This window comes from Mus musculus, chromosome X (assembly GCF_000001635.26).
Source record: "Mus musculus strain C57BL/6J chromosome X, GRCm38.p6 C57BL/6J".
NCBI classification, from domain to species: Eukaryota; Metazoa; Chordata; class Mammalia; order Rodentia; family Muridae; genus Mus; species Mus musculus.
This window is the reverse complement of record NC_000086.7, coordinates 48,641,973-48,657,602: the sequence shown is the minus strand read 5'-3', so window position 1 is coordinate 48,657,602 and position 15,630 is coordinate 48,641,973. Positions and strand designations below refer to the sequence as shown.

General features: G+C 38.5%; 1 protein-coding gene across 8 annotated transcripts in view; it reads right to left on the bottom strand.

The window, feature by feature from the left end:
• The window catches only part of Slc25a14 (solute carrier family 25 (mitochondrial carrier, brain), member 14), a 38,881-nt gene that overhangs the window by 4,696 nt on the left and 18,555 nt on the right, over nucleotides 1-15,630 (bottom strand). For all 8 annotated transcript variants that reach the window (XM_006541446.2, XM_030251273.1, NM_001359136.1 and 5 more), the window contains 2 exons: nucleotides 5,549-5,673; nucleotides 4,101-4,236 (listed from right to left, as the gene is read on the bottom strand). In XM_006541446.2, coding sequence (XP_006541509.1) covers nucleotides 4,101-4,236; nucleotides 5,549-5,673 — 261 coding nt within the window. The remainder of the gene's footprint in view (nucleotides 1-4,100; nucleotides 4,237-5,548; nucleotides 5,674-15,630) is intronic.

Genomic DNA, 15,630 nt, shown 5'->3' with positions numbered 1-15,630 from the left:
CACACTCAGCCATATAATCCTTTTAACTGTTGAATATGTCAAACCCATTTCAAATCAGTTAGACCCTTTATAATCTGCTCTTTATGGAATTATTCCACATGGCCATCTCCTTCCCATCATCCAAATTATCCGGAAGCTTTTGTTAAGCAGCCTAGCTGAAGAAATTCAGACCACCAAGTTGCTATTTCAATATGCTGTTATTTTCCACATAGTTTTAATTCTTTCTAAAATTATTTGTCTATCTTTCTCAACTACAATAGAATTTCCAATAGGGGATGAACAGTGTTTGCCGTGTTCACCTTCATATCCCCACCACCTCACAGATCTTGGAACATTAAAGTTTTTTAAAATATAAATTTGTTGAATATAAAGACACACAAAAATAGTATGATGCTCTAACAGTTCTAAGACTTATCTGAATCTTTATAAATCCCCAGGATATTTGAAGAATCAGATTGTGTGTAAACAACTTCTGCAGGTAAACACAGATAACAGGGCTCTGCATTAAATATATAAAAATATATGTATCAATATGTTAATATCTACCAATATCTGCCTGTCTATATTAATTTGTGTACTTGTTTGTCAGCCTCACTAGAACATACATTCTATAGGAGCATGGACTATATAAGTTATCTATTGCTGTGTAATAAATAAAGTGATTTAGTAAATAAACTGCCCTGGAAATGTAATAAATGGAAATATTTGTATCTCTATTTCCATGAAACTTTACTGAGACAACCAGTAAAAGCAAATCCAATGAAATGTACTAAATATGAATAAAATGTGATGTAGCTATGCAGTTTAGTGTTTTATTTAGCAATAAAAGAATCAAAGACTTGATATATGCTAGTATGGATGAACATTGAAAGCATGTTACTTGAAAGAAACCAATTTAAAAGGTCATACAATATGGTTCTATTTCTATGAAATATCTAGAACAGACATTGATAGAAAGAAGCAAGCAAGCTAGTATTTACTCAGGACTAAATGGATGGGAGAAACAGAGGTGGTGTACAGGGTATATAAATCGTTTTTCAGGTGATAGAAATGTTCTAAAATTGACCAAGTGTTATGCATATATCACTGATGTTTACTATAATACTGTCTACTACATATCATTTTGAATAAATTATTTTTGACAATATGTGAATTTATTCTCAGGGAAGATTTAAATATATATTGAGAGAGAGAAAGAATGTGTGGGGTTAGGTAATACTATGACAGGGACTATAAGAAACCTTTCTTGCGCACTCAAAAGGCATAGCCTGGGGAATTGTATATTTGGGACCAGTGTGGGGTAAATAGTGAGTTTCACACCAGTCTCAGCTTTGTAGCAAGATACTTTTTCAATTAATTAATTTTAGAAAGATAAAAATAAATTAAAAAAGAAAAAAGAAAAAAACCTGCATATATAACCTAGTACAATGGTCAGAAAAGGCCTTTGTGGGAAGAGATAGGAGATCTGGAGAATGAAGAGGAGTGGGGAAAACAGAAGGCACAACTTTCACTACATCTGGAATGTAGAAAAAGGGAGGAAAAAAGAGCATAGGAATGCAAAGGATCCTAAAGAACTATACAGAAGTAGTGACTGCCTGGGGCACTGTTTCTCTGGAGATTACAGTTTGTAACAAGACTTTACTGCTAACAATTATATAGTACCTTAGCATCCTCAGCAAGTAAAAAGGCTGTGAACTACTCTACCTTCTCTGACTGTATGCGAATGGTCCCACAGAGGCTTACCTCCAACCACAAACTTCCCCCAAGTTAGAACTATTGTCCCTGAATATCACCGGCTGTTCCCCCATACATATCAAACTAACCAACAAAAACCATGTCTCTTGCAAAATCTGTTCTTTAATTTTTCATTTTATTTTTTATATGTATGGATGTTTTGCCTGCATGTTTGTATATCACATGCATGCCTGGTACCCATAAAGGTCAGAAGATGGTATTGGGATTCCCTTGGACTGGAGTTAAAAATGGTCATAAATTGATATGTATGTGCTGAAAACTGAACCCAGGTTCTATGTAAGAGTACCCAATGCTCTTTTAACTTCTGAGCCCTGTTCTCATGATTTGTCCATCATCACCAAATGTCACCATGTGGTCACCAAATCCAGGAAGTCATCTTTGACACCTTCTCTTCCTTGTACCTCTCTATATCATCTCAACAAAACTGTACTGACTTAATCAACTAAATTAGTCTCAATTCTGTCCCATCCTTCTGCCTCAGTCATATTGAGGTTCAGGCCTTCATCCTTCATCACTCAGATAATATAAGACTTTCAATCAACAACCTTACCTCCAGATCAATGGCTAATTAAGTCAATCAGATCAGCATCACTACTACCTGGGACCTTTCTGGAAATACAAATTCTCAGGTCCCATTTTTGACATGGTAAATTAATTCCGATAGTTCTGAAGCAAGTTACATTTAGAAGACACACTTACTGTTCCACCCTTATCCCCTTAGATTGGTGGTCTTCGACCTTAAATGAACATACAATCACATATGAAATTCTAAAAATACTGATAACCTGGGTTCTGAGTTGACTGATCTAAGGCAAACCTGGGAGCTGTGAAATTAGCGATTCCAATGTGCACTCAAGATGGAGAACCACTATCTTAGATCCTATTTCCACAAAGACAAAGTGATCTGCTTAAACTACAAATGGAACCCGGTTAACGCTTTCAGTATCTCCAACCATCTCAGTACAACCCTCAATACGCTTTATAACCCAACCAACCTACAGTCACCAATGAGAAAAGTGCCAGGTATATTAGTTAATTAAGACTGCTTCTATAACCCAAAGGTCTGAATTATTGCAGCATTCCTACTTGCTAATCGTGAAGTTCAGTGCTTCACTATCTATCTTATGGGATAATGGGGAGAATTCAATGTCTGAATACATGTAAGTCTCATTAGAACAGCTCCTGTCATACAATAAAGCATACAATAGATGGGAACTATTAGTCTTCAATTTACAGATATCCCCCGAGAGTTTATTTCAAACTTCTCAAGTGTGGGCTATAATTTCCTACCATAGATTTCTGAGTTTATCACTTATTAGGCTGTATTGATTATCTGTTTGTAAGTGCCAGTACTTAGGAATAACAATAATTTCCCTGTAGCAGTTAAAAGTGTCCCATAAATAATAAATAGCTGTTCTATGAAACTGATAACAGCAGAAAGAAAAACATGGTCCCTTCGCATTTTATCCCTGAATTTTTTATAGAAGTAATGTAACCAATACTTCTGTATACATTTATGATATTCAGTCCCAACAGAAATACTAAAGGCAAAATGTGATCAACAGAACAACCTGGAACTTAAATCATGGACTGGGTTTTGAGGTTTGTTAAGTACCAGGGCTTTCTACTACAGAGTCTCTTATTTGCGGTTGGAAAATATGGGCTATAGTAAGTCTCATTAATTGTTTCTTTTATGTGTATAGCTCTTTTGCCTGCATGTGTATCATTTACCATGTGCATTCAGTGCCTATGAAGGCCAGCAGAGGGCGTTGGATCCCCTAGAGTTATAAGTACCATGTGAGTGCTGGGAATTGAACACAAGGCCTTTGGAACTTAACTGCTGAACTATCTCTCCATCTCTTAATTTAAAAATTAGCAGTTCACAGATAAATGCTCATTTACTTCATTTCCGTTTCTCCTGCTCCCCTCTAACTTCCCCTTCCATATCCTCGGATACATTAAATCTTGATATCAGTAATTCTTCATAGTGCTATTAATATATGTATCCTGTATTTTAAAGCACTCGAATTGGAATAATATTAAGAAGCAATATGCGGGGTTGGGGATTTAGTTCAGTGGTAAAGTGCTTGCCTAGCAAGCCCAAGGCCCTGGGTTCGGTCCTCAGCTCCGGAAAAAAGAAAAAAAAAAAAAAAAAGAAGCAATATGCATTAACAATTTTCCTAAGAGATGGGTTATTTGCCTTGGAATGATTCTCAGAGGCTACTAGAAAAATACACATAATGGCTGTTTGATGTTCAGAATACCTAGCAAGAAGAATAAGGCCTGGCAAAGGTCTTAAACATTAAAGAAAACAGAATTTGTAATAAACTTCACGGTGTACGTACCTTTAAAATACCATCCAAAGTACCCTTGTAGAGGTCCACATGTCCCACTATTGCCCTCTGATTCATCATTCGAGTTCTCACCACATCCACAGGGTTAGATGCCAGAGCCCCAGCCAAACCACAGGTGAAACTGGAACTAAAGGTGAAAACTAATTTAAGATCATAGGTTATCCCCACCCACTTCCACACTTGCCCACTTAAACAGAATTTAGGCCAAATGCAAAAAGTATAATAACTTAGATCCATCCGTCAGATAAAATCTGGGCTCCCTTCAATTATAATCTAAAGAGAAAGAAAATCTTTTCTAATGACGCATCATTCAAAGGTTGTCCCTTTCATATCCTCTGAAACTCAGACTCGTTTTTAAAGGATATAGTCCATAAACCTAACAACATCCCTAAGCAGGACATGTCCTATAACATTGATCAGTTACGTGCAACTGTCAAAACACAGCATCATATGTCAAATATATTTAAGTAGCAAAATATCAGACATGACATATCATGACAAAGAAAACGCAGTATGAGAGCAGAAATAATCTTCAGCCAAAAACTGTTTTAGCTTCAGAAACTCAACAAATTTTAATAGGTTGATGGAGCTGAGGCTGTCCAACACTGTGAATGAGCTACAGCCTCAGCTCCATCAACCTATTATTTATTTTTGTTCTTGACCAGAAGGCAAATTTCCTCTCAGTGTAGCCAAGAAAAAAAAAAGGTAAAATTTGTTGAGTTTCTGAAGCTAAAACAATTTTTGCCAGGGCTCGTGCTTCAATCCTAGTACCAAATACACAGGTTGTAATGGTGCACACTGCATATCTATAATGCTAGCACTCTGTAAGACAGGCAGATCAGAAATTCAAAGTCTGAGGCCAGCCTGAGACAAGTGGTGCCAGGCATGGTGACGCACGCCTTTAATCTCAGTACTCAGGAAGCAGAGGCAGGCGGATTTCTGAGTTCGAGGCCAGCCTGTTTTACAAAGTGAGTTCCAGGACAGCTAGGGCTACACAGAGAAACCCTGTCTCAAAAAAAACAACAACAAAAAAGGAGATACAAAAGCGTCTAGTAGGGATCCAAACTACACCCAACTGCCAAGCTGGTAGGCATCCACAGCATATGTGGGTAAATTTGGGTAATGTGGGGGAGGGAATATAATCAGAGTGCTTCATATGCACGTTATGAATATGAACATAATATGTGATACTAATGTAAGAAAATGTCATACTGAAACACAATCTTCTATAATGAATAATGAGAAAAGTAAAATCGGAAATTCCACAAATTTTTTAGAAAAACCCACCATTTTATATATTAGTATATAGCAATAAGTTAAAAATTATAAAAAATTCAGAAGGCTTGACATTTTGGCCATAGGAGATAAGTGTTAGTAAAAGAGGCTTTTTATGTTCAAACTGCTAAACACAGAGAATGGATCAAACATAATTCACTTACACAAAGTGTGTTAAAATTGTGTCTCCCAGCATTCCTGAAACTATCAGGTGCTTCTTGGTAATATCATAAACGGGCAGCTCTACTCCCACAACGATTGCAGCACGCTGAGCAGTTGGGACCACACCCTGTAAAACCAAAGTGATATCAGAGGACTACTGAGAGTCACATATGTCTTCAAGTGAAAACAATTGTCACTAGTGGAAACTGTCAGAAAATAAACTCTGAAATGTATAGTACAGTCTTTCAAATTGGTGGCTAATACTGGATGCTGATAATTCCCTATCCATAAATGTTGTACTACAAATAAAACCATTCATGACACCTAAAGCACAAGAGACAAAAGAAAAATAGTTAAATATGAAAGTTAGACTTTACCATTATTAAAAAGTTGCAATTTAAAAGATAACACAACGTAAGCGAGAAGATAACCCACATGATGGAGAAATATTTAAAAATCTTAAAGAATTAAGGCATTAGAAAAATGTACATCAAAACCATGATGACAGCTGGGTGGTGGTGGCACACACCTTTCATTCCCCCACCTAAGGAGGCAGAGCCAGCTATGTCTGAGTCTGAGACCAGCCTGGTCTACAGAGTGAGTTCCAGGACAGCCAGGGCTACACAGAGAAACCCTGTCTCAAAATCAAACAAATATACATTACAGTGACATGCCATTTCTTACCTACTTGGATGACTCTAGTCATTTTTTTAATTTAATCTTATTTATAATTCATTTTTTACACTCCATATTCCATTCCCCGCCCCTCCGCTCCCACCCTCCAGCTGTTCCACATCCCACACCTCCTTCCCACCACACCCTGTTTCCACATGGATGCCCCCACCCCCACCCTACCTGACCTCTAAACTCCCTGGGGCCTCCAGTCTCTTAAGGGTTAGGTGCATCATCTCTGAATGAACGCAGACCCGGAAGTCCTCTACTGTATGTGTGTTGGGGCCTCCTATCAGCTGGTGTATGCTGTCTGTTTGGTGGTCCAGTGTTTGAGAGATCTCGGGGGTCCAGATTAATTGAGACTGCTGGTCCTCCTACAGAATCTCCCTTCTCCTCAGCTTCTTTCAGCCTCCCCTAATTCAACAACAGGGGTCCATTGGTTGGGTGCAAATATCTGACTCTTTCAGCTGCTTGTTGGGTCTTTCAGAGGGCAGTCATGATAGATCCCTTTTTGTGAGTGTTCCATAGCCTCAGTAATAGTGTCAGGCCTTGGAACCTCCCCTTGAGCTGGATCCCACTTTGGGCCTGTCTCTAGTCATTTTTTTAAATAAAATAGTAAGGGTTGGTAAAGATGTGGGGAAATTGGAACCCTTACCAGCTGTTGGTAAATATATAAAATGGAGCACCAACATGATAAATTGGCATCTCCTTAATATATTAAACATAAAATTACCATATCATCTAGCAATTCCATAAGTAGATATATATACCAAGAAGAACTAAAGCACATTTTATGCAAAAATACATATCAATGTTCATAGCAATAGCCAGCATATTATTGAAAAGCACAAAACAATACAAATGCTCTTTAATTATTGAGTATATAAATTAAAAATATAGCATATCCCCAAAATTTAACTGCTATCTAGCCACAAAAAGAAATGACATACTGGGACTTGGAGTTTAGCTCAGCGCCAGAGTATTTACTTAGAAATAGAGGAGGGGAATAGGGAGAGGGAGGGAAGGTGTGCATATCTATGCCCTAACAGCTGACATAATACAATTCCACTTGGATGAAATGCATAAAGTAGGCCAATGTATATGAATAAAAGGAATAGTGTATTACAGTGTTCTGAGCATTAGCCGTGGTGGAAATGACTATTAAACGGTAGGGAGTCTCTTTTTGGTAATTAAAATGTTCTCAACTTAGACAGTAGCAATACTGGCATAGAGCATGAAACCACCTGATACAATTGTGTGTTCTAAAGCTGAAAAGTTTTACAATATGTGACTCTTCTCTATAAAGCTGTTAGAAAAAATAAAATCAGAAAGCAAAAAGCACTGAAGAGGGCAGAGGTTGGTGGTAAGGTGGCAGGTTAGAAGTTTCCTTCCCTATGAATCTCTATACAAATCAGGACAACAGGGAGTCTGTATTAAAAAGACATAAAATAATGAGCAATCAAGAGGAGAAAAGACAGCTAAAAAAAAAACAGATACAGAAAGGTGAGGCAAAGAAACCTAAGGACAAGTCCGCAGCTCCAGCCCCATCACAAGGGTGAGAAGGATGCCAAGTAGCAACCAACACATAAGCAGGAGAGTCCAAGCAGCCAGAGTGGCAACTAAGTGGCAGTCCTGCAAGCCTTAAATCAAATATGGAGACTTGGTGCCACATTAAGTGCTCCTGTATGGCAGGCTAACATTGGAGAAGCAGTGTACTGTCACTCCCCAAATGCTGGAGCATAATAATCAGATACCACCTTGAGAAGGGAACCATTGCTTGACTGAGCTAATCTACAGAACTGAAAGCAAGGGGGAAAAAATCACAATGTCAGTGATAAGGATGCCTAGGATGCTGAAGGATATCCTATCACAGTGCCTGGATAGGAGATGGCCATCAGAAAAAGTCACATAGAGAAGGCAAGTTAGACACAGACCTACTGAATGTTAAGTAGAAGTAGAAGGAAGTTTGAGGCGCATGAGGTAGAATGCGCTCCCTTCTTCCATAGGGAGCAGTGAGTCTTGCAACCTATGTTACATTGGAGGCTGAGAACTCTAAGCTCTTGCAGAAGTCCCGAGTTCAGTTCCCAGCACCCACACTGGGTAGATCACAACTGACTGCAACTCCAACTCCAGAAGGATTCCATGCCTCAGTTTTAACCTCCAAAGGCACCTGAACACATGCCCATACATACATACATACAAGTATCCATAATTAAAAACGTTTTTAAAATACACAATAAATCTTGATAGACTAATCTTGATAGAGTGGGTAAATAAGAATTAGGAGAAAAGAATCAAACCTTATTAACTCTTTTTTAAAAGAATATTTTAAAAATTGATTTATCTTTATTTTATGTGCATTGGTATTTTCCCTGCATACATGTCTATGTAAAGATGTTAGATCTTCTGGAACTGGAGTTACAGGCAGTGGTAAGCTAACATGTAGGTGCTGGAATTGAACCCAGGTACTCTGGAATAAGTCTTGACCACTGAACCGTCTCTCCAGCCCACATAAATGCTAAATGAGCCAATTACTAAGATAAGGAAAAGAAGAGTACATACCTTTTCAATAATAACCTTAACATAATGTGATGGTATTATGTCTCTAATTAAAAGCCACAAACTGGCTATATGGAATTAAGAGAACACTCAAGATCTAAGTGTTTGTTATCTGTAAATTTGCTTCATTAGCAAAGACATACTGAGACTAAAATGGGAAGTAATGAAAAATTATATTCAAAGCAAAGAGAATCTGAAAGCAAACAGAAATAACTACACTCGATAGGTGACAATGCTGACTTCAAAATGAAATTTTTAAGAAAAGTTAAAAGTCTCTAGATAGGATTATGGCTCAGCAGTACACTACTTGACTGGCATACATAAGGCCCAGAGTTCAATCTCTAGCACAGCAAAGAAAATAAAGATGGTCTCCACACACTAATAAAATACAATAATCAACCAAGAAAATATAACAACTGTAGATATATGTGCACCAAATATTGGGACATGCAATTTCATAAAACAAACCTAACTAACATAGAGCAACAAGTGAATACAGATGCAATCACAGTGAGAGACTTCAGTAACTCATTGCCACCAACAAAGCTCATCTAGGCAAAAAAGGAAAGAAACCTCAGTTACACAATTTACCTGTTTATACAGGTAAAATTGACAAAATATTATCTATAGAATATTGTAGCCCAAAGTTGTCTAATATAAATTCTTCTCAGTAGCCCGTAGAACTTTCTACAAAACAGATCCTATTTTAGCCCATATACAAAGTTTTAAGGGAACAGGCATGGTGGATACCACCTTTAAATCACAGAACTTGGGAGGCAGAGCTTTAAGTCCAAGGCCAAGCTGGTCTATATAACAAGTGCACGCCAGCCAGGGCTAATAAATAGTTAGACCCTGGATCAATTGTTTTAAAAAGCCTATGGGGCTGAAGAAAAGGCTCAGCAATAAGAAAGAGGACTGGCTGTTCTTTCATAGTTCAGTTCCAGTCACCTACATGGCAACTCACAAGTACCTGGAACTCCAGTTCTAAGGGATGCAACACCCTTGTCTGGCCTCTGCAGTCATCAGGCACTCGTGTGGTACATAGACATGCATGCAGGCAAAAAAAAAAAAAAAAACATACACATAAATAGAATATCTTTTTTAAAAAATTAAGGGGGTGCTCAAAAGATATCTCAGTTGCTAAAAGTTCAATTCATAGGACCCATATCAAGCAGGTCACAACCGCCTGGAACTCTAGCTCCAGGTCACCCAATGCCACTAGCTTCCAAGAGCACCTGCAAACACACACAGATACACATAATTAAAAATAAAAACAGCCAGGTGGTGGTGGCACTCTCCTTTAATACCAGCACTCAGGTGGCAGAGGTAGGCAGATCTATGTGAGTTCAAGGCCTGCCTGGTCTATGGAGCTAGTTCCAGGACTGCCAGGACTACACAGAGAAACCCTGTCTCAAAAAAAAAAAAAAAAGAAGAAAAAGAAGAGAAGGAAAAGAGGAAGAAGAAGAAGAAGGAAAGAAAAAGAGAAAGATGACAACAAGGAGGAAGATGATGACTAAAAGGACATTTTCAAAAAGACTTAAGAGGGTAGAGAAATGGCCCAATCAGTAAAGTGCTAAACTTGCTATGCAACTATGAAAGCTTGAATTCAACTCAGAACCCACATAATAGAAAGTGAGTTACGGGGATGCAGACTTAGAATCTCAGTATTGGGGAGGCAGAGAGGGCTCCCTCCAGTGAGAGACCTATCTCAAAACAACAGAGTAGACAGCTTTTGATGAATGACACCTGAAGTTATTCACTGTCATCCATGCAAATGCATGGACACAACACACACACACACACCAACATCAAAGCAGAAAGGGGATAATCTGTGAGAACGATGGAAAGTGCATGCAAGAAGGGATGATATCAAAGTATGTTATATACATATATGAAAATATCAGCATGAAACACATTTCTACAATATACACTGATTAAAAAGGTTTTTAAAAAGAAAAAAGCATGATAGGCCCGATGATACAGTCTTGTAATTAATCTCAGCTGCTCATGATGCTGAGGCAGAAGAATCCTAAATTCAGGGCCTAGTGCTGACTACAAAGTGAGTTCATGGCTAGCATGACAGAGTAGAAAGAGGGCTGCTGACACAGTTCAGTGGGACCCATGAGGCCCTGACTTCAATCTGCAGGACTAGGAGAAGAATTTCTTTAGACAAGAGGAGACGAGACGTGAGTATACACTCATTAGAAGGACAAAATAATAAAAACATTGGCAGCTGGGCGTGGTGGTGCACACCTTTAATCCCAGCACTTGAAAGGCAGAAGCAGGTAGATCCAGAGTTCAAGTCTACACAGCAAGTTCCAGGCGAGCCAGAGATACACAGTGCTATTTTTGTCTCTAAAATTTGAAAAAAAAAATGTCAGTGAGGAGAGGGACACTTCCCTGATTGATTCCTGAACCAAGGATGAGAGTGGGTGGAAGCACGAGTCTGAGGCTGAAGGGAAAGAGCAAGGAGGAAACGGTGCTCCCCTGAAGGCCTTCCTGCACTGCGATACCAATCAACTAGCAGGATATTCCTATCCCACTCATGAGACCACAGAGGGCTGGCAGCGCACAAGGCAAAGCTGCTCCTTATCCCAGAACAGAGACAAGCAGATCCCTGGGGCTTGCTAGACACCTACTCTAGCCTGATGAGTAACAGGCCAATGAGAAACCCTGTCTCAAAAAAAAAAATGACGTTTAAAGTTTTCCCCTGGCCGCTACATACAGTGCACACAAGTGTAGCCACATACACATATGCAGGCATACACACACACACACACACACAAAGAGAGAGAGGGGGGAATCTTTGAAGAATATTAATTATACAAGGAAATCATTCTAATGATTGTTTACAAATGCATGATGTGAAATTATATCCAGCACTGCTATTCTAAGTTCAGAGAGAAAGGAATATATACTCTTCAGAAAGAAATATAATGAGATAATTTGTGTTTGTACAGTTAGAGATGATTTTTATACCTTCCCTCTTTATTTTTGTGTGTGCATGTGTGTGTGTGTGTTATATGTGTGGATACACACATCATGTTACACACATGGCTGTCAGGGGACACCTTGCACCGTGTGAGTCTCAGAGATTGAACTGAAGCTGGCAGGCTTGCAGAGGGTGGCATCATCCCATGAAGCACCTCACCAGCAGTTTTTACTAATTCACAGCAGGTTCTTTACCGTCATAAGCTTAACTGAACATTACTCATTGTGTGTGGAGCCAAGTTACATGTGAACATTACTCATTGTGTGTGGAGCCAAGTTACACGTGAACATTATTCATTGTGTGTGGAGGCAAGTTTACACGTGAACAATCCCCTGGAGTGATGTACCTTGTTTTTTGACACGGAAACTTTCATCGAAACCTGGGCTTCACATATTAGGCTATGCTGGCTGGCCAGAGAGGTTCAGAGACTCGTCCATCTCTGTCTCTCCAGTGCTGGGATTAAAGTGCACATCTCTGGGTGGGTGGGTGGGTGGGTGGGTAGGTGGGGGAGCACCCTCATAGAGGCAGGGGGAGGGGGAAGGGATAGGGGACTTCTGGGGGGGAGACCTGGAAAGGGGATAACATTTGAAATGTAAATAAATAAAATATCCAATAAAAGAAAAAAGAAAATAGAATGAAATAAAAACATAAACAGGGAAAAAGGATAAAGAATAAAATGAGACAGATTTAAATAACAAAGGAAAAATAATGTAACAATTTCTAATTTGAATATCTAGCTATTAAATTAGGCTTGTGAAAAATCTTTAATAGGGCTGTAAAAGATCTAATAAAACAGTCAATAATAAAAAGAAAAGAAAATCATGAAAAAAATTCACACCTCTGTGCCCAGCTTTTGATACTTTTATGGGGGTTATGGAACTCAAACTTGGGTCCATACTCATTTGTACATCAAACATTTTACCACTAGAAATATCCCCACAATCCACAGGACTTCTTAATTATGTGCAAGGGTACTTGAATAAAGATAATCAATGAAAATAAATAAAGTTTAAGAACTGAAAATACCATATTATGTAGATAACTGCTTTTTGAGCTAACTTCATCTCTGAACTCCCAAACCCTATATACAGGTGATGTGACTGTGCCAAGGCTGATCCTGCTGACCTCGCCTAATAGTAGCTTCCTCTAGGACTCTTCCCCCTGCTTCACCACTCAGAGTTACTTAGACTAAACAGTGTGACCTCCCCATAAGACCAATGATGAACAATAGGGCCCTAAAACTACTGGAAGATTTCAGCCCACAGATGTATTTATGTATGTGGCCTATAGAATATTCTTAAAAGATTTAGTTAGCTGTTGATTGAGGTGTTTCGCAAAGAAATGCAAGTTTCTAGCTTCTCTTGAAAAGTCAAACTTTAAGAGCTGGAGTGACAGCTCAGAGTTAAGAACCCTTGTTGCTCTTGCGGAGGACCCAAATTCACTTTCCAGCACCCACATAGTGGCTCACAACTTTCTCTAACTCCAGTTCCAAGGTACTTGGTGCCCTCTTCTGGCCTCTGCTGGCACTGCATGCATGTGGTGCATTTATATAACATTCAGGCAAAATATTCATATATATAAAATAAACATAAAAATCTAAAAAAAAAAAAACAAGTGAAAACTTAACCACACTCAGTTTCTCATTAATGTGTTCTGGCAACAGGCCACAGCTAAGGAGCAGGTACCCTACTGAACAGAGAAGGTGTGTTCCAGCTCACCAGAAAAGTCTCACCATACAACTCTTTCTCCTACTCTTAGTTCTATTTTGCTGCTGTTTCTTTGTATAGTGAAGTTAGGAACAGCATGAAAAATTCCCAGGAGCAACTGCTACAACCAAAGCAAGAGTATTAAGCAGACTAAAAAGATCACCTATCTGCAGAGGGAAAAATAAATATTTCTTTGTTGAAATTTTTAAAGTTTTTGAAACAAAATTGCAGTTAAGGTTTTAATATAAATTGACGTGCAGGCATACTAGAGTTTGAACCTAAGGATTTATGCATGCTAGGCAAAATATCCATCACTGAGCTATATTTTCCCAGAACCATTTTTATATATTTATATAAGATATACCTATCTCAAGGAAACACATACCAAAATACACTTTGCTTCTCGTTACACACCCAGATTATGTTAAGTGGTCTGGAAAATAAAAGTAACTGTCAAGCTCCTCAAAAACTTAAACACAGAACTACCAGATAGTTCAGCACTGCTAGATATATCCCCCAAAATACTAAGTACAGTATCCCCAAAAGGATATTTACATACCCAGGTTCATTGCAACATCATTCACAATACCCAAAAAATGAAAGACACCCAAACATCCATCAATGGTTGAATAGATAAAATGTAGTGTGTGTGTGTGTGTGTGTGTGTGTGTGTGCATGTGAGTGTGTGAAATGTATAAATAATATTTTTTCAATCTTTAACAGGAAAGAAATTCAAAACCATTCTAGCACATGGATGAACCTCAGGGACATTATGCTAAATAAAATCCCACAAAAGGACAAACTTTCACGAGTCCACTCAGAGTTACTTAGACTTGACACATTCCCAAAGACAGACAACAGTATGGGGTTGCCAGAGAGCAGGGAGAGGAAGGATGGTTGTTTAGTGATTATAGGGTTTCAGTTTATGAAATAAATTCTGGATACATCATGGATTACAGAGACTCATGAGGCCCCACTCCTCCCTGAGGATTTAAAGGCAGTTAACACTTGCTAGAAGGGAGGGGCTCCTGAGGCCCCACCCCTGCCCAAGGATCCATAGACAGTTCACGGTTGCTGCGGGGAGGAAAAGACATTTTATTTCAGTGGTGTAGATACTGGTAAGGTGTCCACATTCCTATAAGTAAAACTAATGAAACATCAGTACACAACTAAAAACATGGAAGTAGAGGAGACAAATGGGAAAGAGGAAGGAGTAAGCAAGAGTGGGAGGGCAGCAAGAGAGGGTAATGAGGAGTAACTGTGATAAAAATACATCAGATACACGGATTAAAATATCATGGAACTCATCAGCATATGCTCGGTTTTTTAAATTCTGGATCCTGGTAGCAAACAATGTGAATATATCCAATGCCACTGAGATTTTGTTTGTACTTTATAACAATTACCAGTGAATAAAAAGAAAATGTCTCAGTTCCCCCACCTAATTTATAATCTTGCTGTTTGCTCTTTGTCTCTTGGCACCAATTCATGAAAATGTTCTAGTTAGCTCTACTCTGGTTTTAAATTGGATTAATCAAGAAAGTCTACCCGCCTGTTACTAAGACTCAAACCTCAAGCATCACTAGTGGGTGCTGTGATCATTACATAAAAGTTATATCTATTATCCAAAGAATACATAGCATAATGTACTTTGTTCCTGTAGCATTGTGTGCTAGGATCATACAAGTAACATGACCATAAAAGTAGTTACATTTGATTATTAGGTATTGGGACATATGCATGTGATCAGAATTTCACCTAATAAATTACTTGCTAATTGCAAAAGAAAAGTTTACCTTTTACAACAGCAAGATATGCTGGATATCATATGACTAAGTAGGCAATCTCTGCACTGTTTAATGTGGTGTAACCAAACATGCACACCTTACTTGATGCAAAAGGTTTAGAATGACTATAATAAAGCTAGTGGTCTCAAGTTTCAGGCAATAGAGGAACAAGCCAAAGACATGAAAACACTATATAACACTATATAAACACCATATCCTCAGCTCACAAATAGGTGAATTTTTAATATGGTCTCGATTTCAAGTATTAGGCTCATTTTTCAGAGTTATTTATCATACATACACAGGCAATACGTCCGCACGGGTGTGCACACATGCACACATGCACACACACACACACACACACACAC